Source organism: Haliotis asinina, chromosome 1 (genome assembly GCF_037392515.1).
Source record: "Haliotis asinina isolate JCU_RB_2024 chromosome 1, JCU_Hal_asi_v2, whole genome shotgun sequence".
NCBI lineage: Eukaryota > Metazoa > Mollusca > Gastropoda > Lepetellida > Haliotidae > Haliotis > Haliotis asinina.
Genome location: NC_090280.1, coordinates 27253349 through 27270827, shown reverse-complemented (window position 1 = coordinate 27270827; position 17479 = coordinate 27253349). Strand labels below are relative to the sequence as shown.

Genomic DNA, 17479 nt, shown 5'->3' with positions numbered 1-17479 from the left:
AAGACCGATACGTTAAAAGATAATGTTTATACTATCGTACGTTTCAAGATAAAGACATATTTACAGTTATCGTGATCAGCTGAAGCGATGAAAATGTGAATGCTTCGATAATCTCTGCGATAAACCTAACACATCCGAGTGTACTGGACAAAGAACCCATACAGGCATGCTTCGGTTTCGTATAATTGATAAAACAGGCATCATGCACCTGATACGGTTGGTCATTATGTTGTCCTCATTGGGTTCTGTTGTCTCCGTGACATATTGTAGTAATATGAACGACATCATCAACAAACATGGAGTGGAAAATTTTACAAAGGTTGGTGTGAACATGTGCAGTTTCAAGTGTGAGACCAGACGCTACTGTTGGAGCATCGCATATGATGTGGGCGCCCTCATGTGTCATGTGCTGAAGTTGAGACTGGACTATAGAGAAGAATGTGGACAATGTACTTTCATACCAAAGCAAAATAAAACTGTAAGTAGCGTTCATGTTATGGCATAAGAAGCAAAAGAAGTCAGTATCACACCATTACTCTGTTATACTGTCAGTCACTTCTGTCTTCAGAATCAAGCTGGACTCTGTCCATCTGAAACATGTCGAGACAAACGATGCCTGGAGACTCGTTCTGGAAGAGAAGTGTGTGTCAAAGGTAATTACTGACCTTATGTCTTACAACATAGCATATACTACCATTGGTATTAGTATGTTGACCTGAGCATGCTTATTGCAATATTGTAAACCTATTTATTGAAAACGAATAGAAAACGCGTCTGGGGAAATGTGTTTGTTGTGTTAAAGAGACAGGATGAGTGAGTTAATATTTATAGTCACGTCGACAGTCATCGTATACAATTCTGGTCTCTGAAGCATCTGATCCGGTGGGATAGCCTGATGGCCAAAGTCTTCGCTCATAACACCAACTTCACATGTTCAATTCCCGACACAGGTACGATATTTGAAGCCAATTCATGATGCCCACTGTCATGATCATACTGGAATGTTGCTAAAACTCACTCACTCATGTTGACAGCCACGAGCATTACTCTGTTAATAGCATGACTCATCACAGATCAGGAAACCACGCCATTTACGAGATCTGTCATGCCATTTGTGGGATCTGCCATGCCATTCGAGAGATCTGTCATGTCATTCTTGAGATCTGTCGTGGCATTTGTGAGATCTGTCATGCCATTTATGAGATGACGATGGGTCATGGGAACCAGTTGAACGCTGACCTCGAATGGACAATCCGTTAGTCGTCATATTAAGTGTGTTCACGGCCATATATATTCTTCCTACATCAAACCGCTTTAACTACCTCCTCAATGTAATGAAGTTTTGAATAGTCTGGGATATCGGGAATCAGATATCGTGATAGCGTTACTAAAACAACTGACACACATTAACGACACTGATACAAGGAAATTAGCTTTCGGAACCAATAGATAAAGGAAACTAAAACAGCAATGCTTACAAAGACAACATAAACACGACATTATTTAATACAATACACTTTTTAATTTGTGCTTTTGATCACTATCAGCCAAACTGAGGCCACAAACAGGCCCTGTTCCTTAAGGCGTTCGTAGTGCTACGACAGTCGTAAGTCCCATACTTTCACATAGAGTCGTAGCGCTATGGTCGCTTTCAGGGACTGGACCCTGGCTTACTGAATCCAGATAACGACTATACCACGATTGACTCTGTGAGAGGAGATAGGAAGGACACAGGAGAAGTATGTTACATTGCACTGAACTTTCCTTTAGGTTTGGAACCCTCAAAACTTTCATCTGAAGCAACGAGCTTTACCTTTGTGAAGGACCTACTTCCACTGGAAAGCTTTACCTTTGTGAAAGACCTAATTCCACTGGAACACATTTCAAAGTCTTACTAGGAGTTTTCAAAGCTTTATATTGTCTCCCTAGGTTTTTCCAAGGCGTTTTATTATCTCTTCAACGAAATAATGTGACGAAGAACAGTGAACACATTCACATATTCTCGTAGCTCAGGTGAATAGAATATCTTGACGTATCAATTCACCAGACCATGGCAGCTTGACTTATTTTTCATTGGTCATTGTAGTTTCGTATAAGGACATTCGTTCCATGTGACTTGCGCTCTTGATGCCCTTTTACTGGAAACACAGAAACACAATGTACCCTTTGTGGTGGATTGTCATAAATCTATATGCACGTGCTCTGAAGACTCGTGGATACATATTTGTCGTTTTTGTTGATCGTTGAGTATACTATTGTTTCCTCAACAATTAGATTTTTGTGTTCTGTTTGAAGTTACCCACTGAACAGTTGCAAGACATGTTTCTCGGCTGTATATCGTGAAACATAAGCTAACTCTCCATGTATATCTCTCCAGGAATGGACAAAATGGCATGTGAAGAGGCTATGACATTGGAAAACTCTTTTAAAACGCATCCGACAGAACACAACGGTAAAGACATCTTAATCCATTAATGCATATTGTCCCTTTTGGGGGACGGGTACTTCAAAAAATCATATCTCTCCTATTGTTGAAGATAGAAACTTGCAGTGTAGACGTGAATGAATCTAAATAAATGTTTAGAGATTGAAACATTCACATTACTTGCAAAGTTCTTTCAGCATGGTCACTAAGTTCATTAGAAATTGTTTGAAACTTTCGGTGTTCAAGTAGAAAATAAAATGAAAATAGTTAACTTAAATTAGGTAATATGCGGCCTAGGTGGTGAATGAACAACCTCTTATATCTTAAAATTGACTCTTTTAATTTAAAAGCCGTATGGAATACAACAAACTGACCTTTATATGCAATTATGTGTATTAATAAATTTCATGGGCATCCTTGAAAAACGTTTTCTAAAGAACTGTACATGATGGCTGATGAATGCATCACTGTGTCCTCTGTGGAATGTCCTCTGCTGTGGAATATGTTAATGAAATGCTTTCTAATCATGACGCTATAAAAACATTCTCAAGATGCTGCGGCAAGAACTGATGACGTATAGAATCAACTCCTGAAGCACGTACAGAACTTTATTTTTATAGTATTTAGACGTCAGTGGAATTTCCTTCTTCATGGCGCGATGCTATAATTGTTCCAATTCCTTAACCTGGATGTGACCATACCAACCCATGAACTTTTCGACAAATGTCACTCACTAGCTGCGTTTGCAAACTCATGGGTAAGACTTTCGCCCATATCCCTCCTCGATTTTAAAGATAAGGAAATATATCTTTGAGTGGCATTTTTAGAAGTTGGATATGTTTTCAGTAAGTTCAGATACAATTAAAGAAATATCTTAAACCTCATCATTATTATATGATGAATACATATTCAGGCGATATAATCTGAGTAAAATGAATTCTAAGTGGGGGATACCGGCGGAAGTCTTTTACTCTTAGAAACCAATAATCTACTGGCATACAATGTGGTAAAGATTTACATGATTTAGTAGGACGTACTAAATGGCTCTTACTTCCTCCGTATGTGTGTCTGAATGCACACTGTAAAATAACCCTATACTTATGGTTTTCATATGTGAGGGACAGCAGAGGACTTAAGGATACATTCACCATCTATGATGTTTAGTTTATTAGAAAACATGTTATGAGATCCAGAATGCCCATCAAATGTTCAGGTTTCAATTTGTTAGTACACACTGATTCATATTAAAACCTGTTTCTTTTTATTCCATTTATTTCCACAAATGGAAAGAGCAAATTTTAAGACATAAGAGATTGGTTTCCCCATCTAAACCTAATAAATTCCCTAATTTAAGTTACCGTATATGCATATTGTTCCATTTCTGGTGCCCCCCCCCCCCCCCCCCCCCCCCCCTTCGTATAGTAATATCTATATTATGATATATTATGATCAAACAGAAAATCGCAACACAGCTTTATAATATGTAGCCCTAGTCTTGTAACTGGCTCTAAGATCTGTTTCATTTTTGTCATTAACACTTGCTGCTAGATCGGACATATCCTGTACAATATAATGCGTGGTTATGACTTCCAAATGCAGGTAACCTATCATGCAATACTTTACACAAGTTCTAACTCTTTGCAGGAAAGAATGATGACCAACGATACCGAATTCATTTAAATGCCAAACTTGTTGGTGCTTGTATGGATGGAGACATAAACCGAGTGAAATGTATCTTATCTTATGGTCACTCGGAAATCAACGTCCGAGGCCCACAAAGAAAGACGCCGGTGATGATTGCAGCAGAGAAAGCAGACATAGATATGTTCGACTTCCTTGTAAGAAAAGGTGCTGATCTCTCTCTTGTCGATGTTGCGAGCAATACAGTTCTACATTTTGCCTGTGACGGAGGAAACTTGGAAATAATAAGTTATATCCTTACGCAGAACGCCGTGGGTATCAACAGCTGTGGAGAAGACAACTGGACGCCAGCAATGAAAGCAGCCTTACAGGGACATAAGGATGTATTCGACTTACTCGTGAGCAAAGGAGCTGATCTGTCCCTGGTGGATGGTGATAGAAATACCATTCTACATTTGGCCTGTGAGGGAGGAAACTTGGATATCGTGAAATACATTCTTAAGCAGAATACTGTGAACATCAACAGCTTGGGAGAAAATGGCTGGACGCCAGCAATGAAAGCAGCGCTCAAAGGACATAAAGATGTGTTCAACTTGATAGTCACACAAGGAGCCGATCTGTCCCTGATGCAAGAAGAAGGTGACAGTATTCTCCACGCGGCCTGTAAGGGAGGAAATGTAAAAATAGTAAATAATATCCTGTCACAAAGTACTATTGATATTAACTTGGGAGGAACAAACATGCTGACACCAGTTATGGTGGCTGCATATAGAGGCCATAAAGATGTATTTAACATGCTTGTGACGAAAGATGCTGATCTGTTGATCAAGGATGGTGACCAGAACAGCATTCTTCATCTTGCATGTAAAGGAGGAAATATGGAAATAATGAAACACATTCTCACCTACAACACTATGGATGTTAATGATATTGGAAAAGAGGGACTGACACCCGTAATGTTAGCAGCTTCTGAGGGAAGAAAGGGTATGTTCGACTTACTTCTGCAGAATGGAGCTGATTTGTCACACGAGGATGACAACGGACGCAATATTCTTCACATGGCCTGTCGGGGAGGAAATATGGAGTTAGTTACGCATGTTCTCAAACAGAATATCGTTGAAATCAACAGTAGATCACATGATGGGTCGTCGCCTGCAATGGAAGCAGCGTATGAGGGACATACAAATGTGTTAAAATTGCTACGAAGTGAAGGAGCTGATCTGTCAGCTGTCAATGGTAAAAGTAACACTATTCTTTATATTGCTTTGGAGAGCGAACATAAGGATACAGTGAAATATGTCCTCTCAAATGATTTTGTAGACATAGACAGTAGAAACAATGATGGGATGACAGCAGTTATGTTGGCAGTACAGGAGGGCATGACAGACATATTTCACTCTCTTGTGAGAAGGGGCGCTGATCTGTCATTGGCGAATAGTCACGAATGGAACATACTACACATTGCCTGTGACGAGGGAAATAGTGAAATAGTAAAATATATCCTCTCAGAAAACGCTGTCAACGTTAATGACAGAACTGATGATGGCATGACACCAGTTCTACTGGCGGCAGAGCACGGATTCCAAGATATATTTGTCCTGCTTGAGCGTAAAGGTGCTGATGTGTCTGTAGTGGACAATGATGATGAGAACATCCTACATAAGCTCAGTGTGGTTGGAAATGTGGATTTAATGCAACTTGCTTTGATTCATAAGAACGTTGCACAGAACATGAACGAAACAGGCGCGGGCCACAGGACACCAGTGATGATCGCAGCATACTGTGGCTACAAGGAAGTGTTTGATTTACTTGTGGAGAAAGGTGCTGATCTGACACTAGTAGACATGAACAGGAACAATATCCTCCACTTAGCCAGTGAAGGAGGAAATGCGGATATCGTTAAATATATCCTTGAAAATGAGATAGTAGATATTAGGGCAGTAAATGTGTATGGATCAAATGCAAGTATGATAGCAAAACGGAAACGTTCCCATTCTGTGTATAATCTTCTTTTGTCCCAAACACTGAAGTAACTTTTTGTTCTCTCTGTATTGGTATACTCATTTACTCAGTGAAATGTTTCCTTGTTACAGATAATATTAAATGTGTATTTAGCATTACTGTTTTATGTTTTTTGTTTGCTATCGCATACAAAAAACAAAGAAGAAACTCATCCAACCAATTGTTTAACCTAAAAAAATCAATAAATTTCGAATATTCGTGAAATTCGGGTTTGTGTCATCTGTAGATATAGTTGTGTGATTATTGTTACGTTTTATTATTACCACTCAAAATACACTGTATGTTTCTGACGACACAATAATAAGCATTTGTTCGTTAAATAGTCGAATTGTTATGTCATCAAGTGTTCACGGGGACCAGTCACAAATACATGCAAAGTCAAGTGAACAAACATGGGAACCTAACGTACACGTCAGAATCGGATATTGCACCAGACATAAATCAGGTAACTCATCCTTCTAGGGCGGCGGGATGGCCTTGAGGTTAAAGTGTTCGTTCGTCACGCCGAAGACCCGGGTTTTGGTACAAACTGTTTGAAGCCCAAATACCAGTGTCTCCCGCCTTGATATGGTCATAATACTGCTTAAAGCGGCGTAAACATTAAAGTCACTCACTCACTGAATAGAAGAATCTATTTTGGCCATTGAACGTATAAGGCCAACCAGTAGTGAAAAGTATAAGAGTGAACCACAGAACATGAATCATGACAGGTTTTCCGAAAATAGGAAGCAAGTTCAATCCTATTGCATGCCATAAGGTGACCTAAAGAGATCACAAAAATTTGTAAATACCAAAAGAGAACTGAAATGTCAATATGATTAATGTTAGAATGAGTGAGTGAGTAAGTTAAAGTGTTACGTCATATCGTCATATAGTGTTCAGCCATATCGTGACAAGTATGTACTAACAACAAATATTTTTGTTTTTGAGAAAAACGGTCTGTGAAGGACACTATAACGACTAGATTATTGTCGTTCAGTGTACAATTTCAAAACAACACAATATAAAATAGGGCTACAGATCGCCAGCAATTGAAGGACTGGTAGATTAACATATTAGGGACCATGGGGACTAACATTGCCTTTGTTTCCTGTATGGACCAAAGATGGCTTTACACCATCCCTACAGCCGGTGGTAGTGGTAGGAAAAAGTAGTTGTAACTGAATAAAAAATCCACAAATTTCTACGTTTTTAAGCGTATTTGAGCTAAATTTGCAGGGTTGCACAGAGGTGCGCAATCCAACCCAATCCTTTGTCCTGAAGTTATGTCTAGTGACCATTAAAACTCTTGTGGAATTAAATTGTGTACCACTCCAATTTTTACCATAGAAATGCACTGCTGTTCCCAATGCCGATGGTGGACACAACCGTTATTGAGCTTGTGATGTGGTCGTTTGACCCCTGTCCGCTTGTGGACTCGTGACGTCATTGTGATTGACTTTTCAGCTGAAATACCCCCGACTAGTTATGGTCTCATGGTCCCTCCATTAAAGTTTATATGGATCTTTGACATTGTTATCGTCCTCATCAACTGGGATAATATTTTGACAATGCACAGTTTCATGCGGCAAGTATGGTCCATAGTATATTTTCCGCTGTTGTTCTCAAATATTCTTTCAGAGGATAAGACATGGAAGATAGGATCTAAGCCATTCTAGATAAAGAAAACCCATACATCTAAAACAATGTGATGAGATCGGGAGTTTATCACGCGAGTATTTTCTTAACCTGCTTTCCGCGGGACCCGTGTACATTGTGCTTATGTATAATACCATCACAAGACACACAAACGAGACAACCTCTTTGCCATATAAAATGTCATTCTAATATGCTTTTATAGAAAAAGCTATTTTCGTCTCTCTCAAACATTAGCTCAATGTATGGTATACTTTCTTCATGTATACTAATGAACATTAATACTCTTATCCCAATTGCGTAGATCGATGGTCTGGATGTTGATAACTGGGTTGTCTGGTCCACACTGGATTATTTACAGACCGTTGCCATATAGCATCTCATACAACAGCGAATGCTAAAGTGAACCCGAGTCGAATACAGACGGTCATCCTCTTTATTTAAATATCCATGACTGTTTGACAGAAAACGGTAGGTGCTTGACACCACACAATATCAATGTATGTCTGTGAATCAGTAAAGACCATGTGAGTAATGTATGCAAATGATTCTTGCATAGAATACTTGGACATTGGTCTCAATATGATTGGTTTAATATTCTTCCTAGATGAACTGAGGTCATAAGGCATCCCCACTTTAGGGATAGCCGCAGAGGAATTTCAAAGGGTTTGAATGGATCCTTGGATCCTATGTTGTGCTGTCAATTTCGAGACTGGATCTTGCCACGAGACCTATAACACATGGTCAACACAAAATGAATAACTGAGTTACAGCTGTTCATAGCTTTCACCTTCAGAAAGTGTCGATAGTGAGATTTGTTGACGTTGAAAGAACAATGCTCAACCTTAGGAGCTAAAGCTGGAATTCTTGCAAAGGAAATAGCTCAACCTTTGATGGAATTTGAGTGATCATCAAATCTACTGATTTTGAGTGAGATGTTTTGTAACCCCATTTGGAACTCCAAATATTGACTATGTATACAGAATTCTGAATTAAGTCTGTGACAGCGTAAACTAGCCAGGTCGTTACCAGAGTACTGTATACCATTAACATTAGCAGGCAGATTAGTGAAACAATCGGTACGTATATGAATGGCATCTACCGGGATAAATGTATATACCTATCTAAACATGCTACCTTTTATTTAAAGGTACTGCATTTAACAAAGCCAATACCTTTTTAGCACAAAAATACATACAACCGTCATCCATAAATGATAGTTGCTCTCTGATCGGCACCTTAATAAAATCCTACTTAATTCTGGAGAAGACTTAATTCAATCATCAATAAGACCGGTTGGTAACTATTCTTTTGATAATTGTGCATGAATAAGATGTAAGGAAATCTGGCCTACATGATGCTAGTGAGGGATGTTTACCTGGTTTTGGTACAGGTATAAAGTCTACCACATGTATCGAAGCCTTTGGTACAGATCCATACAGCCGTCATATTTTCAAAAGGTCGCAAAAGCAGAATCAAGATCTGTTCATACCATAAATTTTCTGCTCGGGTTTTGGAGTTGTGAGCTTTGAAGACTGCCCTTCATGCGTGAATGGTGGTTTTGAACTTGACGCCAGTCAGATATCTGGCATAGACTTTGTTTCGTAGAATTTCTTGACGTTTTGAATGATTGAGAAGTTTCAGAACTGCTTGAACTAATGAATTGTTCCACATGCATGCTAGCCTTCTGACTGTTCGCTATTGTGTTGCCAGTTATGCCTTTAGCTGGAATGGAAGAATTGTTTGTTTGTACTTCTGTAAATACTCTCTCTCCACTAACTCTTTATTTGTACAGACACATTTCAACTTATCATCCTTTGTACATACCCACTCTCCACTATTTCTACATTTTCATACATGCTCTCTCCACCAACTTTCCCTTTGTAGGTACCCACTGTTCACTATCTCTACATACACACTCTCTCCACTAACCTTTCCTTTGTACATACCCACTTTCTATTAGTTATCTCCACGTTTGTACACACTGTCTCCACTAACTTACCCTTCGAAAATACCCAGTCTCTACTAACTCTATATTTGTACATAGACAATCCATAGTAACACAACCTTTGTGCATACTCATCTTCCATTAAACCACCCTCAGCTGTATATGCATATGCTTTTACAACGTCATTCTCACATCACCAACTGACGTATGTCGCGCCGTTACCCATCCGCACTTATGTCATTATAGGGTCTGATAATTACGTTCTTTTGTTAGATTCTTTGTATTGCGGTTCATTCTTGTATTGAAACTGACGCGATGTGAAAACGCTCTTGCTAATTTAATTACATATAAACAGCGTAAATAACAATTAATAAGAATACAGATGGCAAACCTTATTCATTGTTCATTCATACTATTTAAACATATCAGAGTCTCCAACTTCTAAAAATGCCACTCAACGAAGTTTAGAAATATAATATACGTGACGGTGATCATTGGAAGATAGACCCACTGTTCTTTGCAATTTCTCATTTGAGAATATCTCATACATGAATATATAATTACTACACCCGATAAGTATAATATATATGCAGATATCACGTAGCACGATAAAGGTCAACTGACATTTTATTCTAAATACATAAATAAGATAAATATGAAATTTCGATCTTATAAGATAAAAGATCTCATACGATAAAAGTCGGTGTAAAATGCTATCCATTCCCGTATAAAAAAACAGGTCCGCTTTGATGTTTTCGTGACCAAGTGTAACTGATGAATTATTTATTGTACCTTACATCACGTGGGACCATGTACTTCATGCGAATGTGCATCTTGTTGTCCTCACTGAATGTTGTTGCCTTGGGGAAATAGTATAACAGAAAACGTCATCATAGACATTCACGGGGAAGAAAACTTTACAGAGGTTGGTGTGAACATGTGCAGTCTCAAATGTGAGACCAGAAGCTACTGTTGGAGCATAGGATATCATGTGGGCCCCCTCATGTGTCATGTCCTGAAGCTGAAACTGGACTATAGAGAAGATTGTGGACAGTTTACTTTCATACCAAAGCCAAATACAACTGTACGTAGCTCTGTTGTGGCGTCCTTACCAAAAGCAAGTCAGTATCACATCACTGTGACATGCCCTCTGTTGCGTTTGTCCTCAGATTCAATCTGGTCCCTGCTCATCTGAGATTTGTCAAGATAGGAAATACTCGGTCTGGAAGAGAAGTGTGTGTCAAAGATAACTCTTTAATGACGTTCATCAAGAATGCCGTACATTCCTTGGTTCTAGTTTAAGTTTGCCTTTCTTCAATATTGCCATTTTCCTTTTATTCAGTATCTTTAGTGTTCCTAAGATGGACTTAAATGTAAATTTGTGTTCAGGTACTGGTGCATATAGTTTTAGCACATCCTAGTGACCGAGTGAGTGTACGTTTGCGCTGCTTTTAGCAATATTCCAGCATTATCGGGTTTGGGGACACCGGGAATGGACTTATATGGATTCATTGTGAGGAATCGAACCCCTCTCAGCGTGACAAGCGAACGCCTTAACAACAAGACTACCCAGCTTCCCATTAGCACATCTCAAGTGATGGGGTAAATATTAGCACACAACTTTGGTGCTCATTTCAAGCTGATTCACAAAAGGAAATTTGTGCTGTCGGGTCTGAACGTAGCCTTCATTCATTACCTATCCGAGTTTGCGGAGTCCAAACTGACGTAGTGAGCGCAAAAATGTCATCAGCAAGACCCGACCTTTTCAGTTTATGTGTAAACAACATTCTTTGTTTCATTTATGTAAAATGTGCACTGCATGATAAACTACGATCTTTATTGCTTCTGAAATGGGTGATAAAAAGTGCGAAGAGGAGATACCATCGCAAATCACTTCGACTACACATCTACCTTACTCAAATGGTCAAGGAATTATAATATATATTATGAAAAATGTTAACGTGAGTGTTTTTCACGCAACTTGTTGCAATATTCCTGGAATGTGACGGCCTGGGGCACCAGAAATGGGCTCCACACATTGTATCAATGTGGTGAATCCAACCCGGCTCTAAGTGTGACAAGCGAACGCTTTACCCGCTACCTCATCACCCCAAAGATGTTGGAAATGAGACAAATATGCTTATAAGGTCTCCTGACCGGAGGAACTCTTTAAAGTATTTGACTCGCGAAAACTGTCTCCATGCGTTCATATTGACGTTATTGTATGGCTTCTTGGTGCAAGTATAACTGTGTAACGAGATCTAAAATTCATTTGACAGTGAGTAATAAATAACCTATTTAAAGGAAGTATGATGGTAGAGACTTTGACTTGACATTTGCTGAAACCATGGTACCTCTAGGCATATCACAGTGTAGATCTTGTTGTTAGTAAAGGAAACTTTAGCATGTCATTATTATCAGCATACATGGGTAGACAGGATATCGCCCCATTTTCGTGCGGTATGTCCAGTAAGAAAGCATTTGTAAAATATGTACTTGAGATCCAAGTATGCCCATGCACACATCCAAATGAACATTCTCAAACATTTATTATCTCTGTGTGTACAAGTTGTGTTAAAGGGAGAAAAATACCCCCACAGTTTGAAAAACTGCCAACCGCCTCAACCATCAAGATCTATAAATAATTACGTTAACCCACAAAATAGGACAGAAGAGGTCTATGAAGCCTACAATCCGTTGTCTTGTATCTGTAATTTGACCAGTTGCTCATTCTGTATATGTATGACAGAGAAGTTAAAGAGACATGTCTACAACATTTGTTGATTAATGAATGACATTAACGGACAAGTAGCATGTTTCCCCCGTGCGTCTATGAAGTGTAGCTCAAGCATGAGTTATGTATATATTGTAACTGGCAAATGTAAGCATACCTCATCTTTAGTTAAAGATCTCTGGGTTTGTGTCTATGCTGTATCATATGCTGATTGTGATCACTGGCAGGTTTGGCAAAATCGGACATATCGTGTTCAATAGCAAAATAACTAAACGTGTACAGCGTATTTATGGTAATCGCAGGAAAGATTAACAAGCAACGACACCTAATCCATCTAAACACCAGATTTATTCGTGCTTGTGTGGATGGAGACATAAACCGAGTGAAATGCATCTTATCTGATGATCATGCGGATGTCAGTGTTAAGAGGTCAACAGAGGAAGACACCAGTGATGATTACTACCGTAGTAGAGAAAGCACTCAGACAAGTGTTCAGTGTCCTTGTAAGAAAAGGTGCTGATCTCTCTCTCTTGTTGATGGTGAGAGCAATACGCTTCTACATTTTGCATGTGACAGAGGAATCTTGGATATAGTAAATTATGTCCTAACGCAGAGCGCCGTGGACATCAACAACAGCCGTGGAGAAGACAATTGGACCACAGCAATGAAAGCAGCCTTACAGGGACATAAGGATGTATTCGACCTACTTGTGAGGAAAGGAGCTGATCTGTCCCTCGTGAATTTTCTTCACAATACCATTCTACATTTGGCCTGTGAAGGAGGAAACTTAAATATTTTCTGAAGCAGAATACTGTGAACAGCTTGGGAGGAAATGGCTGGACGCCAGCAATGAAAGCAGCCGCCAAAGGACATAAACATGTACAGTCGAACCCCGTTTACTCGGACCCCACATATCCGGAAATCCCGCCTTCCGGACGATTTTGATGTGAAACGACACTTATGCTCATCAATTGTACTCGCTTAACCTGACCCCATGCTTCCGGAGCCGGACGGCGAATTTTCAAACTATTTCCATTGAAAAATGATCCAGTTATCCGGACCTGTGCAACGAGAATGTGTATGTGTCACGTCACGTTTACTGCACTGTTATTACTATTGACTGTCGATTTATTGATATGCGTACATGAAAATGTTTTTGCTTTCACTTAGTTTTCACGATTTGCTTGTTTGATCCAGTTAACCAGACGTCTCCCTAAGCGGACGATTTTCGAGTGAAACTTGATACTGAAACAAGGGGCTGATCTGTCTCTGATGCAAGAAGAATGTGGCAGCATACTTCACGCAGCCTGTAAGGGAGGAAATGTGGAAATAGTAGAATATATCCTCGAACAGAGGAGAGTTGATATTAACCCGACAGGAGGAGACATGTACACGCCAGTTATGATTGCTGCATATAAGGGTCATAAAGAATTATTTCACGTGCTTGGAAGGGAAAATGCTGATTTGTTAGTCAGGGACGGTAATCAGAACAGCATCCTTCATCTTGCATGTAAAGGGGGAAATGTGGTAATAATGAAACACATTCTCACCACCTACAATATGGTTGTCAACGACATTGACTTTGAAGGATTGACACCCATAATGTTAGCAGCCTCTGAGGGAAGAAAGGATATGTTCGACGTTCTGCTTCAGAGTGGAGCTGATGTGTCACACGATGATTACAGTAGATACAATATTCTTTCAAATGGCGTGTCGGGGTGGAAATATGGTGTTAGTTAAGCATGTTTTCGCAAAGAATATCGTTGAAATCAACAGTAGATCAGATGATGGGTTGTCACCAGCAATGGAAGCAGCATATGACGGACATATAGATGTGTTAAAATTGCTACGAAGTGAAGGAGCTGATCTGACCTTTGTCAGTAGAGAGAGTAACAATATCCTTCATGCTGATTTTGAAGGATTGACACCCGTTATGTTAGCAGCCTCTGAGGGACGAAAATATATGCTCGACTTCCTTCTGCAGAATGGAGCTGATTTGTCACGCTCAGATAAAAATAGAAACAATATTCTTCACAAGGTCTGTTGGAGAAGAAATATGGAGTTAGTTGAGCATGTTCTCGCACAGAGTGTCGTGGAAATCAACAGTAGATCAGTTGCAGTGTGCACCCCAGCCCTGGAGGCAGCATATGCGGACCAAGCAGAAGTGTTGAAAGTTTTAGTAAAGGAGCTGATCTGACTCTTGTCAGTCGTGAGAATAACAATATTCTCCATGTTGCTTTAAAGGGCCAACGTATGGATACAGTGAAATATGCCCTCACAAATGATTTCGTAGACATCGACGGTAGAAATAATGATGGAATGACAGCGGTCATGTTGGCAGTAGAAGGAGGGCTGGCAAAATATTTGACTTCATTGTAAGAAAGGGAGCCAACATGTCTTTAGTAAATGACGATAAACAGACCATACTACATATGGCCTGTGAAGAGGGACATAGCGAAATAGTGAAATATATCATCAGGGAGAATGTTGTGAACATCAATGGGAGAGACGATGAGGGAAAGACACCAGTGTTGTTGGCAGCAGAGCAAGGATACCTAGATATAGTTGCATTGCTGGAGGGTAAAGGAGCTGATCTGTCAGTAGTTGATGATTTGGATTTAGTGAATCATGTCTAGACACAGAAGGACGTTGTGCAGAACATCAATCGTGTGCAAACGTTGTGCAGAACACCAGTCATGATTGGAGCACAGTGAGGACAGAAGGATGTGTTCGATTTACTTGTGAAGAATGGTGCTGATCTGACGCTAGTAGATGCCGATGGCAACTCCATCCTCCATTTGCCTTGTGAAGGCACCGTGGACATAGTGAAGTACCTCCTGTCCAATAACATTGTAGACATTAACGCTAGAGGACATTTGAATAGGACACCAGTCCTGATAGCAGCAGTACGAGGAAATATAGAGACGTTTGAGCTACTAATGAAGCAGGGAGCCGATATGCTGCTTGTTGATGATGATGGTAACGGTGTCCTCCTTTTAGCCGTTAGAGGAGGAAATGTCGATCTTGTTCAGCATATCCTTGTAAATAGGACTGTAGATATTACGGCAAAAAATAAGTAAGGATTAAATGCAATTGAGACAAAGGCAAACGATTGTAAATATATGTATAGGTTTCTGTTATCTTGCTTGAAGTAACTGTATCCATATATTACTGTAAATAAAATTACCCGTAAAGATCTGACTTGGTGTTGGTGAGTGAGTGAGTTTAGTTTTACGCCGCACCCAGCAATATTCCAACCATGTGGCGGTGGTCTGGACCAGACAATCGAGTGATCAACATCATGAGCCTCGATCTGCGTAATTGGGAACCGATGACATGTGTCAACTGAGTCAGCGAGCCTGACCACCCTATCTCGTTAGTCGCCTCTAGCAAGCATAGTCGCCTTTTATGGCAAGCATAGGTTTCTGAAGACCTATTCTAGCCCGGGACCTTCAAGGGTGATGGAGTTGGTCTTCAGTAATCAATGGTAAGGGGCGACTAACGGGATCAAAGGTACACTCCGATTTCCTAACTTGGTTGTGCTCTCAGATTTCCTACCCCATGCTTATAATTACTCACGTGAAATATGTTTTATTCAACATAAGAGCCACTCTTGGAGGCGAAGAACGGTCTGATATACCAGGAGTTGCGCTTAAAATGTTGAATAAAGAATATTTTACGTGAGTAATTGTTCAACGTGTGGTTCGAGATGTGAGAGCACAACCCACTGAAGAAATGGGCGTATATACCTTCATGGTGGCGCTATTTTATTTTGACTTGAAAAATATTTTTTGAACCGAAGCGAGGAAAGTACGTTGCCAACCTTTGTTTATTTGCTCGCATGTAAAAAGACGTCATTTTCTCTATGCTGTGCAACCCATTTGCGCTACAGTTTGCCTTTGAGTGGAGGACGACCTTGTTTTTCATCGAGCTCAAGAGTGGTAACACACCTGATGGATCAAGCAGTTGATACATGCAGATGTTAAAGGAGGAGTCTCTTCATTTAAAAAGAACAAGCATTCATACGATAAGAACTGTTTGTATTATTTTTTTCAGCTGATATCGGAAAGTACCTCCAGATTAGGAAACATCAGTATACTCAGCGTAAATTTGAGTAGGGTATGCAACTGGTCCTTGCTTACAATCCTTGGATGGCACCCGTGAAGAGCCACCTCCTCGTGGTGGGTGCTGGGTAACGTTAAGTGCTCTTCTCCCGTGTGGACCCGGGGCAGAATGTGTCCACAGCACCCCATTGCGACCAAATTGGGCAACCTGTTTTAGGTTGCGTCCCGTGTCGGTGGAGGACGGTAGTCTGGTGGTTGAGAGCAGTAGGAGACTGTACATTTTTCTCCTTTTGCTCAACACACCACTGGCCCAGTTCTATCAATCGGCTGGTCACGCCAAGCCCTGAGCTGAAACTATGATATGCTCAAAACGTTATGAAACTGTTGATTGCATTTTTCATGCTGGGCGAAACTATTTGGATTCCATAATTTCAAATGTATCATGTTCTGTATGTTTTGCCTAGAGTCGTATGCCCAGAAGGCGGTGGCTCATGGGCCAATCTGGTAGACTGATTATCTATTCAATCCTTCTGCTGGAGTATATCATCCCAGTATCCTTGGTGCTGCAAGTTGGAGATCCACATGTATATAGCATTGTTTTTATGATAATCCGTGGTGGGTGGGGAGCTGGGGTGATGAATCTTTAATATTTCGACATGGCTCTTGAAACCCCCTTGAAAAAAATCGTCAACTTGACACTGATCATGGTGCGAATGAAGGTTGCATACCTCTTAGACAAGTTGAGTACTGGCCGAGATTTCTGGTTCTAGAATCTCTGAACGAGCAACCTATCAAACTGAATCCATTTGCGATTTTCAAAGTGGGGAGGGGATCAAACTACCCTCTTACACCTATATCGATCACTGGTCCGTTCAAAACGCGATGATGGCCCCATCGTATATGGTGGAGCCTGCAAAAGCAACCTTAAATTGCGAGTGTATGGTATAGTAGGAGATGTTAAGACTATCAAACGTATGAGGTCTGGATGACTTCTCACTGAATGTGCCAAA

At 40.1% G+C, this 17479-nt stretch overlaps 1 protein-coding gene across 1 annotated transcript; it reads left to right on the top strand.

The window, feature by feature from the left end:
- The first annotated feature begins 274 nt into the window (after positions 1-274).
- Positions 275-16977, top strand: LOC137269895 (ankyrin-3-like). Its single transcript, XM_067803767.1, has 7 exons — positions 275-478; positions 569-653; positions 2378-2452; positions 4070-5991; positions 14492-14584; positions 15126-15384; positions 16934-16977. Exons 1-7 carry the CDS (start codon positions 275-277, stop codon positions 16975-16977), a joined length of 2682 nt encoding a protein of 893 aa, XP_067659868.1.
- The last annotated feature ends 502 nt before the right edge of the window (positions 16978-17479 follow it).